The sequence below is a fragment of the Poromitra crassiceps genome (genome assembly GCF_964638095.1).
Source record: "Poromitra crassiceps genome assembly, chromosome: 10".
NCBI classification, from domain to species: Eukaryota; Metazoa; Chordata; class Actinopteri; order Beryciformes; family Melamphaidae; genus Poromitra; species Poromitra crassiceps.
Window position 1 is genome coordinate 122,501 of NC_139631.1, and position 27,500 is coordinate 150,000.

At 45.0% G+C, this 27,500-nt stretch overlaps 1 protein-coding gene across 1 annotated transcript in view; it reads right to left on the bottom strand.

Moving 5' to 3' along the window:
* Nucleotides 1–27,500, bottom strand: part of LOC310783756 (semaphorin-3D-like) — a gene marked incomplete at its 3' end in the record, with an annotated part of 45,914 nt that overhangs the window by 6,458 nt on the left and 11,956 nt on the right. The window contains exons 8-10 of the mRNA XM_083644663.1: nt 9,274–9,362; nt 1,998–2,039; nt 1,492–1,649 (exon numbers count right to left, since the gene is read on the bottom strand). Coding sequence (XP_083500789.1) covers nt 1,492–1,649; nt 1,998–2,039; nt 9,274–9,362 — 289 coding nt within the window. The remainder of the gene's footprint in view (nt 1–1,491; nt 1,650–1,997; nt 2,040–9,273; nt 9,363–27,500) is intronic.

Consider the following 27,500-nt stretch of genomic DNA (forward strand, 5'->3'; position numbering starts at 1 on the left):
GTATCTGGAGCAGGTGTGTCTGTGTGTCTCTACCTCTTGCTGGTGGGGAAGTATCTGGAGCAGGTGTGTGTCTCTACCTCTTGCTAGTGGGGAAGTATCTGGAGCAGGTGTGTGTCTCTACCTCTTGCTAGTGGGGAAGTATCTGGAGCAGGTGTGTCTGTGTGTCTCTACCTCTTGCTGGTGGGGAAGTATCTGGAGCAGGTGTGTCTGTGTGTCTCTACCTCTTGCTAGTGGGGAAGTATCTGGAGCAGGTGTGTCTGTGTGTCTCTACCTCTTGCTGGTGGGGAAGTATCTGGAGCAGGTGTGTGTCTCTACCTCTTGCTAGTGGGGAAGTATCTGGAGCAGGTGTGTCTGTGTGTCTCTACCTCTTGCTAGTGGGGAAGTATCTGGAGCAGGTGTGTCTGTGTGTCTCTACCTCTTGCTGGTGGGGAAGTATCTGGAGCAGGTGTGTCTGTGTGTCTCTACCTCTTGCTGGTGGGGAAGTATCTGGAGCAGGTGTGTCTGTGTGTCTCTACCTCTTGCTGGTGGGGAAGTATCTGGAGCAGGTGTGTCTGTGTGTCTCTACCTCTTGCTGGTGGGGAAGTATCTGGAGCAGGTGTGTCTGTGTGTCTCTACCTCTTGCTGGTGGGGAAGTATCTGGAGCAGGTGTGTCTGTGTGTCTCTACCTCTTGCTGGTGGGGAAGTATCTGGAGCAGGTGTGTCTGTGTGTCTCTACCTCTTGCTGGTGGGGAAGTATCTGGAGCAGGTGTGTCTGTGTGTCTCTACCTCTTGCTGGTGGGGAAGTATCTGGAGCAGGTGTGTCTGTGTGTCTCTACCTCTTGCTGGTGGGGAAGTATCTGGAGCAGGTGTGTGTCTCTACCTCTTGCTAGTGGGGAAGTATCTGGAGCAGGTGTGTGTCTCTACCTCTTGCTAGTGGGGAAGTATCTGGAGCAGGTGTGTCTGTGTGTCTCTACCTCTTGCTAGTGGGGAAGTATCTGGAGCAGGTGTGTCTGTGTGTCTCTACCTCTTGCTGGTGGGGAAGTATCTGGAGCAGGTGTGTCTGTGTGTCTCTACCTCTTGCTGGTGGGGAAGTATCTGGAGCAGGTGTGTCTGTGTGTCTCTACCTCTTGCTGGTGGGGAAGTATCTGGAGCAGGTGTGTCTGTGTGTCTCTACCTCTTGCTGGTGGGGAAGTATCTGGAGCAGGTGTGTCTGTGTGTCTCTACCTCTTGCTGGTGGGGAAGTATCTGGAGCAGGTGTGTCTGTGTGTCTCTACCTCTTGCTGGTGGGGAAGTATCTGGAGCAGGTGTGTGTCTCTACCTCTTGCTAGTGGGGAAGTATCTGGAGCAGGTGTGTGTCTCTACCTCTTGCTAGTGGGGAAGTATCTGGAGCAGGTGTGTCTGTGTGTCTCTACCTCTTGCTAGTGGGGAAGTATCTGGAGCAGGTGTGTCTGTGTGTCTCTACCTCTTGCTGGTGGGGAAGTATCTGGAGCAGGTGTGTCTGTGTGTCTCTACCTCTTGCTGGTGGGGAAGTATCTGGAGCAGGTGTGCCCGTCCCAGGAGCAGTAGGGGTCCCGGGCCAGGCAGCACTCGGCGCAGTCGGACCCATACAGCTCACAGCGCTGCAGGGCCAGCTGGACCACGCCCAGCTCGCTGGACACATACAGATGTTGCTGTGAGGGACAGAGGCAAGGAGAGAGAGCATTTATCCAGGTCCTGTTCACTGGCCCTCATGTCATGGTTACTAACAGAGAGGTTGTTTCTTTACATACATTTGGGCTATACTGTACATGCACACAAAATGGTTCATCCTCCTGTTTATCAAAATCACCATGGAAACAAGAAAGGTGTCACATCGTATTGTGTTGATTCTTTGACAAAAGGCCATATGAATCTGTGTTTCTTCTCAAAGTCTGTTCAGATTTTATCCCAGCTCAGCCCATTCTGAGAAAATGACAATCAGACAGACAGACAGACAGACAGACAGACAGACAGACAGACAGACAGACCAACCGACCTACCCTCTTGGTTGACAGCTTCATACTGAGGATGGGTGTGGGACTCTGTGAAGTTATAAAGAAATCTGATGAGTTTACACACAGACTCAATAAAACACAAGACTGTTTATGATATAGATCTAGATATGACATTTATAGGAGTTTATGATGTCCAGATTTATAGGTGAGGTTCACCCCATGGCCAGAGTATGGGTTCCTTCAGATTTCATAGAATAAAATCAAATAGAACCATCAAAAAGAAAATCTCAAAATCAATCATCTAAATCCTGATTGGCAGATCATTAGTAATATCCAAGAAATCAGATAAAGAACGTTATTTCTCATTTGAAAGCAGCTACGAGGAACTAGTCAATTTAAGACTGATGCATCTTACCTACATCAGAAAATGAGACCATCGACGATCAGGAAATTGGTGATTTCGATATTATTATCATCAGCGTTGTCTTTTCCTGGCATCACAGTAAAGTGCCGTCATTTTCTGAACTTACCAGACTGTTCTAGCTGTTCTATTATTTGCCTTTACCCACTTAGTCATCATATCCACATCACTCATAATGATTATTTACCAAAAATCTTTGTGTAAATATTTTGTGAAAGTATCAATAGTCATCCTGACGATATTGTTACAATATCGATATCGAGATATTTGATCAAACCCTAACCAATCACAAGAAACCAACATATCCACGTGAATCCAACGTTAGTTAATCCAGTTGGGAGAACGCGAAAAAAGAAAAGAAAATCTCCCCTTTGAATAAATGCCTTCAAAGTGCTGTTCAGGTTTTTAAAGTAATTGGTACTTTTAATCGATTTAAAACGGTTTTGATATTGAGATTTCTAGTTAATTTAAAACCTGCCAACCGACAGAATAACTTTTATGTTCTAGCTGCTGGTTGCAGCTAAAGAAACAACAGTATTATCATCTCACACAAAACTGATAGCTCAACCTCCCAGACGTCACAGTGACAGAATGACTGTTGGCTCCGAGGTCAGAGGTCAGGCCGGCTACTGATGCAGATTAGACATTTAATAAGTCTCTCTCTTCTTCAGAGGACTAAGTTACTCCACCGCTCCCATTTTTCCAGCCCACTGAGTCACTTTAACGTTTCATTGACTCACTAAAGGGGAGTCGATGACCCCTGTCCACTCAGAGAGAGAGAGAGAGAGAGAGAGAGAGAGAGAGAGAGAGAGAGAGAGAGAGAGAGAGAGAGAGAGAGAGAGAGAGAGACCGATGACCCCTGTCCACTCAGAGCGGCCGGGGAGGTCAGAGGAGGAAGAGAGAGAGAGAGAGAGACAGAGAGAGAGAGAGAGAGAGAGAGAGAGAGAGAGAGAGAGAGAGAGGGAGAGAGAGAGAGAGAGAGAGAGAGAGAGGGAGAGAGAGAGAGAGAGAGAGGAGAGAGAGAGAGAGAGAGAGAGAGAGAGAGAGAGAGGGAGAGAGAGAGAGAGAGAGAGAGAGAGAGGGAGAGAGAGAGAGAGAGAGAGAGAGAGAGGGAGAGAGAGAGAGAGAGAGGAGAGAGATAGAGAGAGAGAGAGAGAGAGAGGGAGAGAGAGAGAGAGAGAGTACAGTACTCTGGCTATCGTATGTCACTTTCAGCCAACAAAGCCACCAACCAGCAGCTAATTGCCTCTCCTCTTTGAAATGCAGTCAGGGGGCGAGCGAGCCCCTCCTGGACCACATCCAGCCCCCCGGTGGTGGTGAGTAGAAAAATAATAAACACTGCAAGTTTCTCCAACACATTCTCACTCCAACTCGTCAACATGCTGATGTTTGGTCAGGACACCCCTTGACCTTTAGATAGAGACACCCCAACTTCCTGTCACTTCCTGTATTTGTGTCACACCTACCTACATTTCCACCCACTGCCACGCCCACTTAGGAGACTGGTCAGCCAATGAAGTTTCATACAATTTGACAGACATCCAATCACAAGCTGATGATGACCACGCCCATTTAGGAGACCCGGAAGACTACCATTTGTTATTATGGGCGGAGCCTGCAGCCTGCAGTGGGGTGTCTCTCTATCTACGCTATATTAACACATTCAGTGCCAGCGACGCCATATGGCGTCATTAGAAATTTACCGTACAGTGCCAGCGACGCCAAATGGCGTCATAACTCGATTTTTTTTTTTGACGGGGGGGTGTCGATCTATGCCTCTTACATCGCCTCTTACAATATTCAGAGGTATTGAATGTGTCTAACCTATTTTACAGAACCCTTAGGTGGCGACAGCGCTCTCCAGATGAGAGAACGTGGAGTGAAACACACAGAAGAAGTCATTGGGGGGAAGGAAATCGCATCGCATCCGTCCGTATGCAGCGGCTTCATTGAAGCAACGTTTAGCTGTGCCCCTGCAGCAGCCAATCTGCTATCACAATTGAGCACCTCGATGTCCGCTGCAACAGCCTCCGTGTCCGCTGCAACACATGATCAGCCGTGGATTTGTTATTATTCTCAACTCGAAGCATGGGAGCTGGTACACGCGGCTGTAAAAAAGCAGGATCTAGCTGACTTTTTCAGTGCTGAGCACAGGCAGAGAAAACGAGAAAACAGCAGAGCAGAGAGACACTCCGCCCACAACGGGGGGGGGGGGGGGGGGAGGAGGAGGGGGGAGGTGGGCACGCAGAGCCAAGTACACAACACAGACCCAGACAGCAGGACAGGGTTGGCAAACGCAAGCCAGAATATCCGATGCCCACCAGCAGCAAAAGATCAGCAAGAAGCTGCAACCAGCAGCGCATGCAGGCGCCAGCGCTGCTGGTTTCAGCTAAAAATATTATTCTTCCAAACAAAATTCCCTTGCCTTCACTGTTTTATTGAAGGAAATTATTTTTGAGGTGTGACTACATCAGAAAATTAGCTTCAGAGTCAGTGATGTGCTTGAAATGTTTAATTTCACAAAAGGCTCATTATCTCAGCTCGTAGAAAAAAAGCTCTGTTTTTCGTTCGATCAAGCTATCTTCTCCGGCTCATAACTAAAGAACGGAAAATGGGATCAATAAACTTTTTTTTGCAGGTGATAGAAGAGAGTCTCATCGTTATTTGTGCGTGTTCAGTGTTTACATAGTAATTATTAAAGAAATTATATGACTGTTTTAAAATGCATTGCGGCCTATGTGGCACAGCAAGCAACCTTTTGCCCAAGGGCCGTGGCACTGAAAGTGTTAAAGGTCTCTGGCGTTAACCTCGCTGGAGTCGGGCGAGATCATGAGAACACGATCACATGACAAATGCATCTTGTCACGCTCCAATCATTTGGTCTGAATCTGAACCACCGGTGGTTTGCACCAATCAGCTTCTATGAGGCAGCTTTGGTGTGACGCCAGCGCCTGTCTATCACCGTCTATCACGGGCTAACCAACCACTTAGGACCACCGCCTCCTCCTTCCTGGGATGCTGATTGGTCCGCACCACTGGTGGGGACGAGGTAAACGCATAATATGTGGCAGTATTGCGAGATGGATTTCTCGCGTGATTGGACTACCCTGCACATTGTGGGAGTTCTATAGAAGTCTATTGGACTACCCTGCACATTGTGGGAGTTCTATAGAAGTCTATTGGACTACCCTGCACGTTGTGGGAGTTCTATAGAAGTCTATTGGACTACCCTGCACGTTGTGGGAGTTCTATAGAAGTCTATTGGACTACCCTGCACATTGTGGGAGTTCTATAGAAGTCTATTGGACTACCCTGCACGTTGTGGGAGTTCTATAGAAGTCTATTGGACTACCCTGCACATTGTGGGAGTTCTATAGAAGTCTATTGGACTACCCTGCACATTGTGGGAGTTCTATAGAAGTCTATTGGACTACCCTGCACCTTGTGAGAGTTCTATAGAAGTCTATTGGACTACCCTGCACATTGTGGGAGTTCTATAGAAGTCTATTGGACTACCCTGCACATTGTGGGAGTTCTATAGAAGTCTATTGGACTACCCTGCACATTGTGGGAGTTCTATAGAAGTCTATTGGACTACCCTGCACCTTGTGAGAGTTCTATAGAAGTCTATTGGACTACCCTGCACATTGTGGGAGTTCTATAGAAGTCTATTGGACTACCCTGCACATTGTGGGAGTTCTATAGAAGTCTATTGGACTACCCTGCACATTGTGGGAGTTCTATAGAAGTCTATTGGACTACCCTGCACATTGAAAAATGCACGTTGTGGGAGTTCTATAGAGGTCTATTGGACTACCCTGCACATTGTGGGAGTTCTATAGAAATCTATTGGACTACCCTGCACATTGTGGGAGTTCTATAGAAGTCTATTGGACTACCCTGCACGTTGTGGGAGTTCTATAGAAGTCTATTGGACTACCCTGCACGTTGTGGGAGTTCTATAGAAGTCTATTGGACTACCCTGCACATTGTTGGAGTTCTATAGAAGTCTATTGGACTACCCTGCACGTTGTGGGAGTTCTATAGAAGTCTATTGGACTACCCTGCACGTTGTGGGAGTTCTATAGAAGTCTATTGGACTACCCTGCACATTGTGGGAGTTCTATAGAAGTCTATTGGACTACGGTACCCTGCACATCGTGGGAGTTCTATAGAAGTCTATTGGACTACCCTGCACGTTGTGGGAGTTCTATAGAAGTCTATTGGACTACCCTGCACATTGTGGGAGTTCTATAGAAGTCTATTGGACTACCCTGCACGTTGTGGGAGTTCTATAGAAGTCTATTGGACTACCCTGCACATTGTGGGAGTTCTATAGAAGTCTATTGGACTACCCTGCACATTGTGGGAGTTCTATAGGAGTCTATTGGACTACCCTGCACATTGTGGGAGTTCTATAGAAGTCTATTGGACTACCCTGCACATTGAAAAATTACCAAAGAGGGGTACTCACTCAGTGAGTTAAAAAGTGACCAAACGTCAGTATATAGACGAGCTGTGAGTCAGAGTGTCCTGGTTGTTCAGTACAAGGCCAAACAGTTGCAGCAGCTATATATATACAGTGTATGGGTCCTGGCCAGCTGCTGTCCCCATGTTGTTGTCATTGTTGTGACAGGCTGCTGGAAATGGCTTAGTTCCTGCTTCAAACTCCATGTCAATAAACACACAATGTACAGCTGATATCCTGTTCATCTGTGGCTTTCCTTCTTTTCCTGTCTTTCTTCCTGCCCTCCCTCTCCAGCCTGGGAGACGTCACAGATACAGATACATGATGCGTAGAATATGAACATTCCTGAACCAATATAAGTGGCATACGGCATTTCTAGATATGTGAATATTAACGTTACACACGTCATAGAGAGGCTGCTACTGAAAGAGCGCGGTGGCCAGTAAGGGTGTTGCGGTCTGGGGTGGATGGAGGGTGTAAACACATGCCTTTCACACCGGAGGGCAGTGTTCAATTCCCAGCCAAGTCTACATTTGAATCATAAATCACATTTAACATTTTGATATTCGTGCCTGACCCAAACCATAATCCTACTCCTAACCTTCACCACGTTGTTTTACTTGACTAAACAGAACCAAAGTTGCTAACGTGGTTTTATTTGTGTTAAACGTTGGTGAGACGACGAGGTTTAAAAAAAATGAATCTCCGTTTTGTTTCAAATTGACATTGAGATTGTAGAAATGTAAAATGTCACATTCATGTTTTTTCCAGATGTTTTATATCAAATTGTATTTATCCCTGACTGCAGACACGTCAAATGCCAACGTTTTATTCTGGCGTCTGAGTTGCTCTCTCCGTCCTGCGTTCCATTAGCTCCATTTCCTCTTTCTCTCTTCTCTCACTCACTTCTCATTTCTCCTCTCCTCTTACCTCCTCTCCTCTCCTCTCCTCTCCTCTCCTTTCCTCTCCTCTCCTCTCCTCTCCTCTCCTCTCCTCTCCTCTCCTCTCCTCTTACCTCCTCTCCTCTCCTCTCCTCTCCTCTCCTTTCCTCTCCTCTCCTCTCCTCTCCTCTCCTCTCCTCTCCTCTCCTCTCCTCTCCTCTTACCTCCTCTCCTCCTCTCCTCTCCTCTGCTTTCCTCTCTCTGCTCTCCTCTTCTCTTCTCTGCTCTCCTCTCCTCTCCTCTCCTCTCCTCTCTCTGCTCTCCTCTCCTCTGCTTTCCTCTCTCTGCTCTCCTCTTCTCTGCTCTCCTCTCCTCTCCTCTCCTCTCCTCTCCTCTCCTCTCCTCTCCTCTCTCTGCTCTCATCTCCTCTGCTTTCCTCTCTCTGCTCTCCTCTTCTCTGCTCTCCTCTCCTCTCCTCTGCTTTCCTCTCTCTGCTCTCCTCTTCTCTGCTCTCCTCTCCTCTCCTCTGCTTTCCTCTCTCTGCTCTCCTCTCCTCTCCTCGGCTCTCCTCTTCTCTCCTCTCCTCTGCTCTCCTCTTCTCTCCTCTCTCCTCTCCTCTTCTCTCCTCTCCTCTCCTCTGCTTTCCTCTCTCTGCTCTCCTCTTCTCTGCTTTCCTCTCCACTCCTCCTCTGCTCCTCCCCTCTCCGCTCCTCTCCTCAAACTCCTCTCCTCCTCTCCTCTGCTCCTCTCCATTACCTTATTTAGAGGACCTTGGGAAATATGTGCCCTGCTATCTGTTTTTCTGCTCAGCAGAGTTATTCCAGTCAAATATGTTCCATTGGAAAGTATAACCATAAGCCTCACACAGTCCATCACATGGTACAGGGCCAACAGATGGGCACTGCGAGACAGAAAAACAAGCGCTCCTACTCAAGCTGTGTGTTTTTACCCATAAAAGTCCTGTGTGGCTGACAGTGTGCCTGGCAGTGTAGCAGGACCTTCAAGGTTCTTCAGACTGACGGGTGGAGTGAGTAGACTGAAGAGAGGTTCCCAGAATGATGGGTGGAGTGAGAAGACTGAAGAGAGGTTTCCAGATGTTAAGTCTCGGTTTCTCGTTAACTTTAAATTGACTGTTAACGAGTCTCTGAAAGCAATTAAAAAATTATCGCTTCGTGGAATCCATGGCCAAGTCCCCCCGGCCGTTGCACCACCTCCTCTGCCAATCTGGGGAGAGTTGGACACGCTTCCTCTGATACATGTGCAGTCGCCAGCCGCCTCTTTTCACCTGACAGTGAGAAGTTTCAGCGCAGGACGTACAGTAGTGCACGGGAGGATCACGCTACAGACACTGCCAATTGTGCCTGTATGGCCTCTATACTGAATTTAACGTGTAGTCATGGTGTTGTCTCTGTGTAACTACATGACATCATCCATTTCTTTGTGCACCAATGCCTTCAAGACAAATTCCTCTTTCTTTATTGTCCTCTGGTGACTCTGACTCTGATGGTAAAACTTCCACTTGAAAGAAGTTGATTGGCAGCTGCATCTCACCTGGAAGACAGTCAGCTCCTCCAGAATCATCTCCTCCGTGTCCCAGTTGTCTTTGATGACCGACACCGCCTTCACCACCTTCCCATCATCTGACGGGGGACAGAAGACAACAACACAGTCAATGCATTTACTGATGTCAATACAAACACATGTGCACGCACACGCGCACGCACGCACGCACACACACACACACACACACACACACACACACACACACACACACACACACACACACACACACAATACCAGGATGCTCCCTGATGATGATAATACGTATGATGATATGTATTTGGTTACTTATAATGATGATCGAGATGTTTTGGCTTCACTTGTGAGGAGCTGTCATCACGTCCATATTTGATAAAGTACTGCACAGAAGAGTGGAAAACGTTGCGTAGCAGTTACCATGGTAACCCAGGACACATTCTATAGCGGGTAACTATTGGTAACAGTGGAATCCAGAAAGCCAAACATGTGGCAAGAGAAACCTCAAACGGAATTTATGGCTAGTTCACATACCAGCTGTTACATTGAACACACACACACACACGCACGCGCACGCACACACACGCACGCGCACACACACACGCGCGCACACACACACACACGTGCATGCACGCTTACTGCAAGTACATGTGTTCCCACTTAAAACACACACTTGAACACACACATTCATACTGTATGTACATAAACATACACAGACATGCAGGCATCAACAGAGACAAACCCACAGGATCCACACACCAACACAAATAAAAAAAATTGACGTGTCTGCAAACCAGGGTTAGAATATTAAGGTCCATTTGAAACAAAATGCTGCGTTTCCTGGTTATATTTAGGCAACTAAAACAGCTTGGTTAAGTTAGGCTTATGGTTTGAGTCGGGGTTAAAAACAGGACATCAGCCATTCCACCCCATACCCCCTCACTTGTCAGCGGCTTATTTCAATTGGAACGTTTGGCATGTTCACTGCACGCAATTTGAACGTGGAAAGTCGTGTTATTTGTACACACATTGAAGCGAACGGGCTGCTAGAAACGTGATATGCAATGTATTTATAATGTATTATACCGTAAAGCTTTAATACTTTGACGTATTAAACCCGTCAAACGGGTCTGGCTACATGTTTTGGTGAATAAACGCCAGTCCCAAATAGACGCCGGGTATTTTTTGTATTACGGTATGTTTTTGTGTTGCGCTCAGACAGAATTCACAGTTACTTACGGTAATGGCGTGGGCAGTGTGTTGACTTCTGGTTTGGGAGGGGCAGAGGAGAGAGATGAGAGTGTACTAGGCTACTTTCTCCCCCCAGTTGTACACTTTGTTTCTACATAACCGACATGTTTCAAGTACTGCTATGCATACTGCATTGTTTGATGCTACGGACTACACAACATAAACATTCAAAACTCAGCCGCGGAGTCAACGTGTTAGACTGGTTTCTATAACGATACATGGGGAAAATGCTAGTCCCGGTTGGTTGGACGGTTGGTTAGCTGCTGCTAAATGCTAACGTTACTATAACGTTGCTATAATCAAACTGCTTCTTTCAATGAAACACAAACAAGTGAATGTGAGCGGTAGGCTAATGTTACTTGTTTTAAATACGGTAAGGCTGTTTGGCAGCTAGAGGGAGAAGAGGAGAGCAATGAACTGGTAGCGTAGTTGAGGACGACGACGACGATGATGGACATCAGTTTTGTTGCCATATTCATTTTGTTTGTTCCAATCCGTACTCTACAGTACTAGGCATGTTCAACACTGCCTGTTCGTACCTTCATGTATGTACTGTAAGTACTATCATACTGGTTTAAATAAGCAATTTGATACTTTCCAATCTTTGCTGAGCAAGAATTCTGTGCAGAAATAAATAAACGCCGGTCCCAAATAGACGCCAGTTCCTTATAGAAATATAAGGAAATAATATATGGAATTATAATTATATGGAAATAAGTTTTGGTAAATAAACGCCTGGGCTTTTATTTGAAGTTTTACGGTAATTATAATTGATCATGTATTTTGTTTCCAAATGCTGATATTCTACATCCCATGATTGCAGAAACGTACAATGTCGACATTTTATTCTCCTGACCAGACTGTATGTGCACCCACACACACACACACACACCCACACACACACACACACACACACACACACACACACACATGCACACCCGCATGCATCCACACACACACACACGTGCGCACGCACACACGCACATTGCACACACACACACACACACACACACACAAACACACGCATGCATGCACACACGCACATTGCACACACACACACGCATGCATGCGCACACACACACACGCGCGCATGCGCACGCACGCACACACACACACACACACACACACACACAGAGTCAGGATGCTCCCGAGGAATCTCATGGATGTGAGGGGAGTGTGTGCATGCGTGTGTGTATGTGTAGAGATTGAGACTATTATATAAATGCTGTGTGTGTGTGCGTGTGCGTGTGCGTGTGTGTGTGTGTGTGTGTGCGCGCGCGCGTGTGTTTATGTATGTGTGTGTCTACAGATGAATCTGTCAAACAAGCTGGCCATAGATGGGCTAATGATGTCGATGTGCGTGATCAGACCTCTGTAAGTTTTCATTTCAGATCGTATCTTCTCACTTTTGTTTGTGCTCCTCAGACTGCCGGCCGCCGTTTCTCGAACTGAGACGCAGCCCAATATGGCAAAAATAAATGCTAAGACCGCACAATAAAACAAGCCTGAGTCCACTGAGTCCACATCTGGCACCATTCACCTGGATCAATATCCATTTGTCATTGAGATGACGAGACACTTGACTTGCTGTATGAGTTATCAACATGTCTAAGACAGTTAATGACCTTTTTAACCTGAACCAGATTCAGTCGTTAAAGTTAATCCTCTTTGTTCAGTAATGTCCTTACCCGCTCTCCGTCTTTTCAGCTGGGTAGATCGACCCGCCAGGGGGATCCGCTTTCACCTTTATTATTCGCCGCGGCTATTGAACCGCTTGCAGAGGCGATTAGAAACAGCCCTAACATATCGGGTATTAAAATAGGGGAGAATACCTTTAAAATAGTTTTGTATGCTGATGATGTCTTACTTTTTATTTCAAATACGGAAAGATCTGTACCCGCTGTTTTGTCAATAATTGAAACATTTGGACGGGGGTCAGGATACAAAGTTAACCTTGACAAGTCAGTAGCAATGCCCCTAGGGAGCACTACTGAACCACCTACTACTATAAATTTCCCCTTTCGATGGTCCACAACAGGACTGACCTACCTAGGGATAACGGTCTCTACCAACTTGAAGGACATGTTTAAGCTGAACTTTGCCCCTGTCTTAAAAAAAATTCAAAACGATATTATTAGATGGATGGATCTCCCGATCTCATGGATTGGCAGAGTCAATCTGATTAAAATGAATGTTCTTCCCCGTTTACTACACCCAATGCAAATGCTTCCTTTATGGATCACGAGGCAGATGGTTAAGGGCCTACAGAGAGATCTCACAAAGTTCATATGGCATGGTAAAAGACCAAGGTTAAAAATGAAGACATTGGAACTTCCTATAGAGAGGGGGGGGTTAGGACTTCCTAATGTGTTGTTTTATAATTGGGCCTGTCATGCTCGTATTATATCTGACTGGATTCAAAGCTATTTTAAGGGGGATAAAGCCCATATGGATGAATGGTGTTGTGCACCCTCAAACCTCCTTAGTCTATTAACCGGTGATAAAAAGCAGATTTCAACCAACATCAGATATAACCCAGTGATATACAACACAATCAAGGTCTGGAGAGAGATGGTGACCTATACAGGGAGGAAGGGGTTTTCATCTGCTCTGACTCCTATAATTGGTAATAAGACCTTTCCCCCAGGTATCGACAACAGCATATTCGATCTATGGCATAAGAAAGGGATTAGAGTTGTTGGTGATTTATTTTCAGAAGACACTTTAATGTCATTTACACAGATTAAAACTAGGTTTGGTATACCAGGCACACATTTTTTTGCCTTTCTGCAGGTTCGCCACTTTGTACAAACAGACATCTCATTACCCTCTGAGGGTACATTGGTTAGTCCCCTGGACACATGTCTAACAGGGTTTTCAGGAACCAAAGGTTTCATTTCTTATTTTTATCAAGCGTTGGATTCATGGAACAAACATAATATTGAGCATGTTCAGTCAGTATGGGAGAGAGATCTGGGGATTAAGTATGAAACAGATGACTGGGCTGAGTGCATTTCTGCTTGTCATAAAACATTTGTCTGTAATAAATTTAAGGAAACCCAATATAAAATCTTACATAGACAGCACAGAACACCGCACATTCTTAACAAATTTGATCCTGATAGATCCCCTTTTTGTAATAAGTGCAAAACAGAGATTGGTACGTACCTGCATTGTATGTGGCAATGCCCCACCATTTGTAACTTCTGGTCATTAGTGACAAAGGAATTAAATTTGATTTTTGTAACCAGAATTGAAAAAATACCTGGTTTGTTTCTGCTTAATCTGCCTGATAAGAACATGCCACTTACGGCTTCTAATTTACTGCTCTTCCAAAAGCTTGTTTTCTTGGCTAAAAAGTGTATTCTTTTCAACTGGATCACGGACAAGCCTCCCACAGTCACCCAGTGGTACCAACAAATATTTAAGGTTTTACCAATGGAGAGACTTTGTGCTAGGGCCAAGGGTGACCTAAAGATCTTTAACAAGATATGGAATCCTTTGACCAATTACCTGCCAGACGATCTCCTCGCTCTTATGCAGGGAGACAGTTAATTTTGGGGTCTTCGGGGCGAACACATGGGACATACCCTGTTCCATACCAGTCCAGTTGAGAAGAAAACCATGTTTGTGCATCTTTGATTTTTTTGATTTTGTTTTTTTTTCTTTGCCGGGGTTTATCAGGGATTTATGACATCAAGTGGTGTAAAAGGGATTCCATTATGAACCAACATGGACTTGGTGGTATACACTATATTATCTCTGCGGTATGAAGGTGATTGTACAATATGAATCTAAGCAGTTGCATACATTGTATTATCTCTGCTGTATGAATGTGATTGTACAATATGAATCTAAGCAGTTAGAAATGATCTTAGGGCTGGGGGGACAGGAAGGACCTTTTTTTTTTTTGTCTTGCTTTGTTTTTTAGGATGTTGATTGCTGTTTTTGTTGTTTTGCTTTGATTGTCTTGTTTAAAAAAAAAAAAATGAATATTAGGGGAGTATTGAGACTACAGATGTTTCTGTACCACTGTCATGAAATTATACTGTTTGAACGGCTTCCCTGATTTTTTGTCTAAAATAAAATATATAAAAAAAAGTAATGTCCTTACAGTCTTTTGGCGCTCCACTGGACTCATCTGGGGTTAAGTTCCTTTCCTCAAGGTCACCAGAGTAGGCTATTTATGGGATGGGTGGGAAGGTTATGATATAGAAAGTCTCCAGTCTCCAGGTTTCACTCAAAGCGTTCTTACCATTCCTTGAATTTGAACTGGTGACCTTCTGATCACAATCGCTCCTCGCGAAGCTCCAGGGTACTGCTAGCTCAGGCTCAAACACATTTTGTGCTGGACTTTAGAATTCCCATTACTGGTTGTGTTTTAACCCAGCTGTGGTTTATATTTGGGACCTCCAGGACAGGTCAGGGGTCATCCTGGTTATGGTTATGGTCCTCTGCATACCACAGTCTGAGATTTCTGCTCTTCTCTCCTATTTGATCTCGTTTCTCAGAGCTTGCTAATTATAGAAAGGAGGTCATGTGACGACTTATTACAACAGATTAGAGTGTTATGCAAATGCTGATTTATTGGATAAGTTACTTGCATTTTAGGAGAATTAAAACCCCCAGTTTTCTTTGTGAAAATAAAGAAATGGCAACCAAATAAAATAATTGTATTACACAGACTGTACATGGAGTCTTACTGCTTCTTATTTTGAAGCACTACAGTCAGGTTGGTAGTTGCATTACAGGTCAAAGGAAACCGGCTTCAAAAAGCTCAAAACAAACTAATGAGGGTCATTCTTAACCTCAGTCCAACAACGCACATTAGCCCAAACCATTTGAAAGAGTTGAATTGGCTCCCCAGTCCCATTAAAGGTACAGTTCAACAGTTAAAACTTAGCATGGGCTATCAAATATTGCAGGTTTGTGTGCTAATTGTTTGTTTGTTTGTTTGTTTGTGTGTGTTTGTGTGCTAATTTCCGGTTAGCCTTCTGCTAACTTGAATTGGGATAAATACTTCAGTCGCTCTTCTAAACCTTCCAAATGTTATTGGACTGAATGTATCCAATTCTGAAGGGAAAAGAGTCATTTTGTGGGGTTTTGGTGACATCCGAAACTATTTCTCCACTCTTTTACAGCTCTGACGGCGTACGCTACGCTATGCTACGCTACGCTACGCTACGCTATGCTACGCTACGGCTAGACTTTGACAAATGCTGCTCGGATTGTCCCATTTCCCGAGTTGGAATGTCCTTCATCCTCGGTCTGTTCATGAGCTTTTAAATTGTAATGTGGAAACAACATGGACGCTACAAAGAAGATGTGTTGTATTTTACTGCTCAGAGCGTTGTTCAAACAACACGTTGAGAGCTGTTTCTAGTTTTTGCGTCACAGCAAAGAAGCAAAGGAAGGAAACGATCGGGAACTAATTTTCCCAACTCACATGATTAGAGTGCACATTACAGAAGCACCAGAAGGGGGAGACAAACTACAAAAGTTACGCACTCCAGCTTTAAAAAACATCACAGGAAACAATCCATCAAACAAGAAGGTGAGTTGAAAGGTTCTGGTCACACAATGTGAAACACGCTGAAGCGATCACAAAGAGCATCTCTCAGGCAGGTGAATGTGAGGTTGATGGGGAGATGAGAGCTGCTGGAGAGGAATCCACTTAGAGGAGATGTATGGAGCCGTCAGCCCACCTCAGTCACAAACACACGTCAGCCCACCTAACCCCTGCACTCTTCCCCGCCATTCCTCAACCCATATCCCTGATGTTGGCCCACAGACACAGCCCTCTCCCCCCACCCCCACCCCTACCCCACAGCACCAGCCCTCTGCCCCCACCCCTAGCCCACAGACACAGCCTCTCAACTGCACCCCTGCCCCCTCAGCCTTAGCTAGAGATGACCCAACATCCTCGCCCACAGCCACTCTCCCAGACACAAATCCCCTCCCTGCTGGTCAGGCTGACCCCCCCTCCTCTACACCCTCACCGACTGTACCAGCCAAGCCAGAGCCACAGGTGGTGCTACTGATGGACTCCAATGGGAAATATGTGGAGCCCAGACGCCTCTTCCCTGGCCAACGTGTTGTGTCCAAGCGTTGCAGAAATACTGGACATGCACTAGAGCTACTACAGCGAGCCTCCCTTGGCTGTCCCCAGATCATTGTTGTCCACACTGGCACAAATGACTTACAGTCCCTACGCCGAGACACAGCTCAAGCAATCACTAAGGTTGCAGAGAAAGCCTGCAAGGTATTTCCAGAGTCACGGATTGTAATCTCCACCCTCCTGCCCCGTACAGACACCCCACCCCATGTCATACATGACATTAACATGGAGATCACCGAGAAATGCTCCAACCTCCCCAATGTCCACCTGGCACACCACACCACCATCGGCACCTGGTACCTGTACGATGGGCTGCATCTTGACAGAGATGGAGTCAGAGTATTTGCCAAAACTCTCAAGGATATCGCCCTCGATAGAAGCTCCAACTCCAGTACCATAGCAGGCCCCTATAGGACCCCCAGACACCCAGGAAACACACCATCACAGCCCAGCCCTCATCACCCTGCTCCATTTCACCGGCCCCAACCACAACCTCTGGCCCTGCACGCCCAGAGAGCCCCTCCTCGCCGGCCCCACCCACAGCATCTGGCACTGCACGCCCAGAGAGCCCCTCCTGTCAGCAGAACCCTCCTCCCTCAACGGCAGATGACCTACGCTACTGCCCTAGCCAGACCCGCTCCTCAGCCTACACCTCCACACATCCCAGAGCTGGAGGAGATCAAGCGGATGCTACACAGTCTGTGCAGTGGCCTACTACTAAGATAAAGTAAGATAGATATAACATCAGTCATCCATTATATGGGTTATATTGGACTCCCAAATATAATTTCATGTTCTTGAGTTTCATGTTCTCAAGGTAATATTTAAATGCATTTATCTATTATTATAAAAAAAAAAAAAAAAAAAAAAAAATGATAAAGAGGAGTTGGAGGAAAAATCACTCTAGGTTCACAAGGACACCTATGCAAAAGTTTTCTCTGTGTTTGTTTTGTTTCATCTTCTGTTGAGAATTTCGATGAGTTCATTTAAGATAAGCTGTTGGAATATTCAAGGTCTTTACTCCTCGGTCTTTGGTCTGAAGAGTAGAACCTCTGATTTTGTAAATAGTATAAATAGTAATGATATTATAATCCTATCAGAAACATGGTGTAGAGCTGATGTACCCACCCACTGCCCCCCAAACTACAGAGAGGTTATTGTCCCTTCCCAGAAATTATCTACTGTAAGGCAAGGCAGAGACTCAGTCAGGAGGACTCATCATATGGTACAAATCAAATTTACACAATTCAGTACAGATTCTCAAAATCCAAAAAACCTATATTTGGTTGAAAATAAAAAGAAATCTTATTCCTACACAGAGGGATATATATCTATGTGCTGTCTATATTCCCCCATCTGAGTCCCCTTACTTCTCTGATGACATATTTCCATGCCTTGAGTCAGAAATATGCCATTACCAGGGACAGGGAAATATAATACTATGTGGCGATTTTAATGCCCGAACTGGTACACATCCTGAAGTCACCAGTGATCAAGGAGACAGTTTCATCACCCAGCACGCTCCTATTAACCACCTACATCTGCCTCCCAGAAACAACTTTGACACTGTGACTAACAGGAATGGGAAGGAGCTATTACAACTCTGCAGAAGCCTCAGTCTGTACATTGTCAACGGTCGGGTAAGAGGGGACTCTTTGGGAAGATTCACTTATTGTTCAGCTCTTGGCAACAGCACTGTAGACTATATGATCACAGACATGGATCCCTTCTCTTTCAGTGCATTCACAGTCAAGCCCCAAACCCCCTTATCAGACCACAACCAAATCACCCTCTTCCTCAAACAGAACAATATGACACACACAAAACCTAGCAAACTATTCAACATACCCAGAACATATAGATGGATCCCGGACAGCACTGAACAATACCAAGAGGCAAGCAATAGTCAAGAAATCCAATTAATACTAGAAGAGTTTATGGAATACCCATACCCTCCCACTATTGAAGGCATAGGTGAGGCTATCCGGAGTATAAATTATATCTTCAAGAAAACAGCAAATAAAGCTAAATTGAAACCACATGTAATCAAACGAAAAAGAACAAAAAAGAATCACTGGTTTGACAAAGACTGTCAAAACCTGAAGAAACAAGTTAGAAAATTATCTAATCTGAAACACAAAGAACCTACAAACGATGATATACGCCTTCAGTATTGTGAAGCACTTAAGATATATAAAAATACAATTAGATCCAAAAAGATAAACCACACTCAGAAACAATTATGCCTACTTGAAGAGAGTATAGAATCTAACTCCTTCTGGGACCAGTGGAACTCTGTGTGTCAATCTGAGCCTGAGGAGCTGGTCATACAGGATGGAGATATATGGACTGAACATTTTCAGACCTTATTTCGACCAACTACACCAGGAACTGACTTAGAAACAAAACAAATACTAGAAAAACTACAAAATATGGAATTGATAATCAAAGACAACCAAAACCCCCTAGATTTCCCCATTACTATGAACGATTTGAAAACAAAATTGAAGACCCTCAAAAGCAAAAAAGCATGTGGGCCTGATGGAATACTGAACGAAATGCTGAAATATAGCACAGACAAATTCCAATTGGCTATTCTAAAATTATTCAATCTAATCCTGAGTGTGGGATATTTTCCCGACAGTTGGAATAATGGTCTTATTACACCAATATTTAAAAATGGTGATAAATTTGACCCTCAGAATTACAGAGGGATATGTGTCACCAGCTGTATGGGCAAGGTGCTCTGCAGCATCATCAACTCCCGTATAGTTGAATTCCTCACTGACCACAATGTCCTGCATCAAAGTCAGATTGGTTTCCTGCCTAACCATCGCACATCTGACCATATCTTTACCCTCACCACTCTCATCAACACACACGTGCACCAAAGAAAAAATAAAATTTACTCATGTTTTGTAGACTTTAAAAAGGCCTTTGACTGTATTTGGCACGAAGGACTCTTTTATCGGTTATTAGAGAGTGGCATAGGGGGTAAAACCTATGACTTAATCAAAACAATGTATTTAAATAACAGATGTGCAATTAAAATTGGAAATAAAAGAACCAACTATTTCAAACAGCACTCTGGGGTGAAACAGGGCTGCAACATGAGCCCAACCCTGTTCAATATATATATAAATACATTTGCAGAACAACTGCAAAAATCCACAGCCCCTGGTGTGACCCTACAGGACACAGAGGTCAAATGTCTCATGTTTGCTGATGACCTGGTTCTCCTGTCTCCCTCTAGAGAGGGCTTACAGCAGAGCCTAGACATCCTCCACAAGTTCAGTCAAACATGGGCACTAACTGTAAATATGAAAAAGACCAAAATATTGACCTTTCAAAAACGATCAAATTCTCTGAAAAATAAATTCACATTAGGAAATATAGAAATTGGACATACAAAACATTATACATATCTAGGCTTGATTATCAATTCCACTGGACATTTCGGCATGGCTGTGAATGAGTTGAAAGAGAAGGCAAGAAGGGCTTTTTATGGCATCAAAAGAAAAATTCCGATTGACATTCCAATTAGGACCTGGATCAAAATTCTAAATTCCATAATAGAGCCAATAATGTTATATGGTAGTGAAGTGTGGGGCCCACTAACCAACCAAGAATTCCAAAAATGGGAAAAACACCCACTAGAAGCCCTGCATGCAGAATTGTGCAAGAATATACTTAGAGTTCACAGACACACAACCAATAATGCATGCAGGGCAGAACTTGGCCAATACCCTTTAATAATTAAAATTCAAAAACGAGCCATCAAATTTTATAAACACCTTCAATGTAGCGACCCCCACTTATACCAGCTCAAAGCCCTCCAGTGCCAAGAGCTGAACAGAGATAAGAGCCCCCTCTGCCAGCTGGTCCTGAAGCTCTGCCCACACACATCAGGGCTTCAGGACAGAAACCAACCAATCTGGCCCAACCAAATCATCTCAAAACAAAAAGAAATGTATGTTGAATATTGGAACGAAACCACCAAATCACAAAGTAAACTAGAATTCTATTTGACCCTAAACAGAGAGTACACGGTGGCAAAATACCTGAACACCGTGACTGATAGAAAACTAAGGAAAACGTTGACAAGATACAGACTGAGTGGACACAGCCTGGCCATAGAAACAGGCCGTCACAGGCAGAACTGGCTACCCAGGGAGGCCAGGCTGTGTTCACTCTGTCAACAAAGAGAAGTTGAGACAGAATCTCACTTCCTACTGTACTGTGACAGATATAAAGATCTGAGAGATGTTTTCTTTCAAAAGATTAATGACATATGTCCTGGATTCATTCACCTCCCAGATCCCCAGAAACTGCCATATATATGTGGTGAGAAAAGCCAGTGTGCAGTATTAGCTGCAAGATATATTAGCTGTTGTCATACTGTAAGAGAGACAAGCTCTGAAAATGTTTGAGACACAGCTCCCCATGTTACTCTATACCTGAATATTCTATTCTATTCTATATTCTAATATTATATAATACTGTTTGTATTATACTTGTATTGTACATTGTGTTATTTGCATAGTGATATTTGTATATTGTTATTTGTACTTTTTTCTGTACTGCTTTGGCAATACGAGCTTGTAACTTGTCATGCCAATAAAGCTCATTTGAATTTGAATTTGAATTTGAGAGAGAGAGAGAGGGAGAGAGAGAGAGAGAGAGGGAGAGAGAGAGGGAGAGAGAGAGAGAGAGAGAGGGGGAGAGAGAGAGGAGAGAGAGAGAGAGAGAGAGAGAGAGAGGGAGAGAGAGGGAGAGAGAGAGAGAGAGAGAGAGAGAGAGGGAGAGAGAGAGAGAGAGAGAGAGAGAGAGAGAGAGAGAGAGGGAGAGAGAGAGGGAGAGAGAGAGAGAGAGAGAGAGAGAGAGAGAGAGAGAGAGAGGGAGAGAGAGAGAGGGAGAGAGTGAGTGTCAGTGTTTCTTTATCATTTAGCTGCAGTACCCACTGCCCACCACAGCTTCACGACTTTGTCTCCACATAGCTGCAGAGAATCCTCTGCTCCATGTTGCTGACCGTGCCATGTTGCTGCTGCACGCAAGAGCAGACAGCCAAGCTGTGTCTCAGCACATGATGACCTACAGCAAAAAGGCTTTGTAGGGACACTGTGACCTTTGACCTCCTTACAATGAGTTGCTTGTGATGTTGGTGATGTTAGTCTGCTGTTGACCTCAATGGAAGTCTGCATTAGAGTGTCACTCAATGACTAAAATGGACATTTACATGTATTCACAAGAGGACAGGACAGTAGATACACACACACACACACACACACACACACACACACACACACACACACACAACTCACACTCTGTCTCACACACACACACACACACACACATACACACACACACACACAGACACACACACAACTCACGCTCTCACACAGATTTAACATCTCAAATGCCGCAGAGGAGGAGCATTCAGACAGTGATAGACAGGAGAGGGTGTATGTCTTAGAAGAGAGAGAGAGAGACACACACAGAAAGAGAGAAGGAGAGAGACACACACACACACAGACAGACAGAAGGGGAGTGAGAGACAGAGACACGGAGAGCGAGTGTGAGAGACACACACACACACACACACACAGAGACAGAGAGGGAGAGACAGAGACAGAGACAGAGCGAGCACTAAAGGTGCTGGCCTACTCATCACCAGCTACTGACTCGACAAAGCAACAATCAAAGCAGATGAATCTGTAAATTGGCTTTAGGGGGAAATCAATATAAACAGCAAACGTAGCTGCTATCAATCTTGGGGAAGATATTATAAAATCCAACAGCTTGTCTCACTAAAATACTTCAAAGGAAAACACGGAGTGACTTTAAAAAGAGTTGTGTTAACACTAAAGTGCTGTGGTGGCACAGACACACTGTTGTAAGCAGGAGAATCGCTGAACTATTGAATTTGCGGCTAACTTGGCCACTACAGTGAGTAAATCACAAGCCAAGAGGTGGAAACTTAGCCAATCACAAGCTACTTCCTGGTATTTGGATGTAACCTGGGCCAACGTGGAGCATGACTTTTACCATAGTGTCTGGTGTAGAGGTGCAAGCTGGATTCTCCATAAGCAGAGCTCTGAAGGCTCTGCACCACCTCAACACTGCACTGCTGCATACTAGGGATGCACCGATCGATCGGCACGTGACCGGAAATGGCCGATTTTCACGTGATCGGCCTCGATCGGTGATCTGCGCCGGTCACTCTAAATAGCCGATTCTGTGAGCCGATTTTCACATGACGTGCGCGCACCCCAAAGCACCGAGACAGGCACCCAGCCACCACACCACACACGCCAGCATACCTTCCTCGTTGTGGATTTTTTTCACCGTCAGTGAAGTAGACAAATCTCGCAGTTTGTCACACATGCAAGTCGAAAATAAGCCGTGGAGACAGAGATGCGGCCGAGTCCCGCTCGGCTGGAGTCAAGTCTGAGCGGCTCGCTTCACCTCACTGGCCCCCCTCTCTCTGCTCTCTCTACCCGGGAAGCAGTGCTGCTGCACCCGGCCACAGTGCACAGCCGACTTGGCGAGGTGAACGCGAGCATTGTGTCCACCATTCCCCGACCTGCCTTTTCCATTCCACATCAGCGCTGGTGCCTCAGCCTGTCAGTCATGTTGTAACGTAGATACAGGAGAGACTATTTGTTTCGTATTGCAAATAGAACGACGGACATAATAATAAAAATGCATCGGACTCACAAGTGTGCAAGGATTTCTGTGCGTGACGATATTTTTTCGGATGGCAGATAAAAATACGCATACCAAACTTCGGACTGTGTGTAAACTCCGCCTGATATTCAGACTGAAGATCGTTACTGTAACTCATAAACTCATTTCCCCTCTACTCAAGAGGACTGGTCTGGACTGGAGCCAGGCTATAAACTCCTTGTCCATGGATCATTTTGATGTTCTGTTGCACCTGTTTTCTTTTGGAAAAGTAAATGCATGATAGCTGTGGGATATAGGCTATTGGATTTAATTTAATTTTTGTATTCATTGTATTTGCACAAAAAAGCTCTGTCCAGTAGCCTAACCTGGAACACTTTTATTTTGAGATGTGTTTGAGTGAGATGGTCCTACTTCATGCAAATGATAAGATAAGATAAGATTATTTGGATCCCCATTAGATGTAAGAATTGTTCTATGAATCTTAATTTTCAAACAAAGTTACAAAAACGTTTGTGTAAGCTGTCAATTGTTGTTTTCAGAAAAAAAAATCGGAATCGGCAAAAATCGGTATCGGCAAGTCAGACTATTCAAAAATCGGAAATCGGAATCGGCCAAGAAAATGGCAATCGGTGCATCCCTACTGCATACGCTCATTCCCTCGAGCATGGCACACAATATTACAATGGAAACACACACACACACACACACACACACACACACACACACACACACACACACACACACACACACACACACACACAGACAGTAGAGGTGCTTCCCTTCGAGCACCTAATAAATCATCAAAGAAGGTCAGTGGCACTTCTGCCCCAGTGCAGTGAGGCATACAGGACACCAGTCCACCTGATAGGGAGGGAATGCTAGCTTTAGCTTAGCTCTCCGTTCCAAACACAAAAGCTACAGTTTTATCCAATTCCAATATTATTTTATGACATTTAGACAATCAGTTCCATGAGAAATATTTGCCAGCCCTCATGTTTAAATGCTGTGTTGATTTTGTATGAAATACCCGATTGCCCCCCGGGGACAACAGGAAACAACTAGAGCTGCAACGATTACCGTAAATTCCGGACTATAAGACGCACCGGTCTATAAGCCGCGGGACCAAAATTGACTATTTTTTTCTTCTATAAGCCGCACCGGTCTATAAGCCGCGGGTGTTTTGATGTTTAATTACCATATGAAAGGGTTCGTGCACAGAGAGGAATGTCGGGAAAGAGATCGCTGTTTGGGGAAGCTCCCATTTATTAACATTTCAACAAAACAAAACAAAAGTCAGGTCACTAATCCCCAGACAAAATCACACAACAATAGGCTATATGTGCAGCAAACCTGTAACCAGAGAAGTCAAGTCACTAATCCTCGTCTTCCTCTTCTTCCTGCGTACTGAAACCACCAAAGTCCTCATCTTCAGTGTCGGAAACGAACAGGTTCAGGGTGGCTTCGTCAACCACTCTCCTCTCTCCTTCATTGTCACTCAAAACCAACAAACTCCTCTTCGTCACTGTCGGCATCGAACAGCCTCTGAAGCCTCTGACGGCCCTCAGCGCCAGCTGTGGCGTCGTCATCCTCTTCATCCCGCAGCAGTCCAGCGTTTTGGAACCCGTTGGTGATTGTGGATGTTTTCACACTCCTATAATATTCCGTGCTGAGACAGTTCCTCCTGCTGCACCGTCCAACGCCTCACCATTGACTCATCGATGCCCAGGTTACGCGCGGCTGCTGTTTCCCTCTTTTAATGCGAGATTGACTGCTTTCAACTTGAAAGCTGCGTCGTACCTTCCCCATGGTAAGTGAGAGTGTTGCTTCTACTGCTCGTTCTCATGCTGTCGAGAACGAGCAAAGCTTTTTTTTGGTGAAAGAATCCTCCAGGGCGCTTCTTGTTAACAGTCCGAGTGAGTGGCAGGTCGAACGTCAAAGGCACTTCATCCATATTTATGATCTGCTCCGGTTCGATGGAATATTCCTTGATCTTCCTTTGTGTGAATTCGCCGAAGTTTGTGATTTTCTCCTGGTAGTCGGGGGAGGGAGTTGATGGCCGAGTGGCCGTTTGCTTACCGTAATTACCATATGTAAGTGGTCAGGCACAGAGGGGATTGTCGGGAAAGAGAATGGCTGTTTGAGGAAGCTCCCATTTACCGTATTACCGTAACATTTCAACAAAACAACATAACACAACACCACCGTTGTTTATTTTTACAGTGCACACAGTGTCCGCGGTGTGGTGAAAAGAGGGCAAGAGAGGAAATTAAAACAGAAGTGGATTTATAGTTAGAAAGAGTGCTAAAAAAGAGAGATTTTATTTGTATTTTTTTTTTTTTTTCTGAAAAAATCCATAGATAAGACGCACCGTTATATAAGCCGCAGGGGCCAAAAAACGGGAAAAAAGCAGCGGCTTATAGTCCGGAATTTACGGTAATCGATTAGTCGATCGACAGAAAATTAATCGACAACTATTTTGATAATCGATTCATCGTTTTGAGTACAATTTTAAGAGAAAAGGTCTAAATTCTCTGATTCCAGCTTCTTAAATGTGAATGTTTTCTGGTTTCTTTACTCCTGTATGACAGTAAACTGATATTATCTTTGAGTCGTGGACAAAACAAGACATTTGAGGGCGTCACCTTGGGCTTTGGGAAACACTGATCGTCATTTGCTACCATTTTCTGACATTTTATAGACCAAACAACTCATCGATTAATTGAGAAAATAATCAACCGATTAATCGATTATGAAAATAATCTTTAGTTGCAGCCCTAGAAACAACCATCAGACAAATGCTCCTCCATTGAGGTTGCGTCTGCTAAGTGAAGCTCTGTTCCATTGAGGTTGTGTCTGCTAAGTGAAGCTCTGTCTACACTACAGCTCATCAGCTCTGTCATTTGCAGTCTCATTCTATTCTGAAGATCTTTGGAGCCTGTTTCCTTCTCAGTGAGGACATGTGTAGTCACAGATACGATAAGCATGTCAGAAACCTCAGCCTCCGTTCCACTATTCACAACACTAGCTGGGCCACTAGGGGGCATAAATGAGTGACCTCCAGTCTCTCTGGAGCTTTCACACAAGCAGCAGCACAGCCACAGAGAAGAAGAACATGATGACATGAACCTAACTGAATGTACCTCCACACGTACACGGCTTTGTACAGTAAGACTGAAATGGATCTAGAACGTCACCTCAAACTGCTCTGATGGAGCTTCCAGACCTGATGAAGCAGCGTCTCTGGACAGAGCTCACCTTAAGAGCTCAAGTTGAAAATATATCTACTCAAAACCATCTGCTGATTTTCACTCTGTTGTGGTTTTTACCCCACTAAGAATGAGAAGCAGAATGAAAAGGAGACGACGATGAAACAGCAGCAGCTTTCAGTTACAGTCAAATACAGACAGTCACACTGAAGGTAGAAAGAAAGAACGCTGACCCGTACAGATTAAGGATAGAGCCGCTGACTGATTGGCTGGCTGATACACTGACAGACTGGCTGATTGGCTGATACATTGACTGACTGTCTGACAGACTGGCTGATTGGCTGATACACTGACTGACTCACTGGCTGACTGACTGACACACCCACTTGACTGAGTGAGCAGCTGAGTGGCTGGTGGTCAGTGGTGGAAACAGAGCAGGCTGTATCAGCTGACTGGATGACTGTCATGTCAGTTAATTATTCACAGGGTGAGCTGGTGGCTGGTCCATCTGGAAACCAGGGCAAGGAGCACGAGAGGAGAAGTGGGTCAGGATGACTAGTTCACTTCTTTTCTTCAGGCTGGAGTGAAGCTGCTCACACATCTGACCCATCATCTCCATGGCCACACAGTGTACAGACTCACACAGTGCACAGACTCACACAGTGCACAGACTCACACAGTGCACAGACTCACACAGTGCACAGACTCACACAGTACACAGACTCACACAGTGCACAGACTCACACAGTACACAGACTCACACAGTGCACAGACTCACATGGTGCACAGACTCACTCAGTGCACAGACTCACACAGTGCACAGACTCACATGGTGCACAGACTCACTCAGTGCACAGACTCACACAGTGCACAGACTCACACAGTGCACAGACTCACACACTGCACAGACTCACACAGTGCACAGACTCACACAGTACACAGACTCACACAGTGCACAGACTCACACAGTGCACAGACTC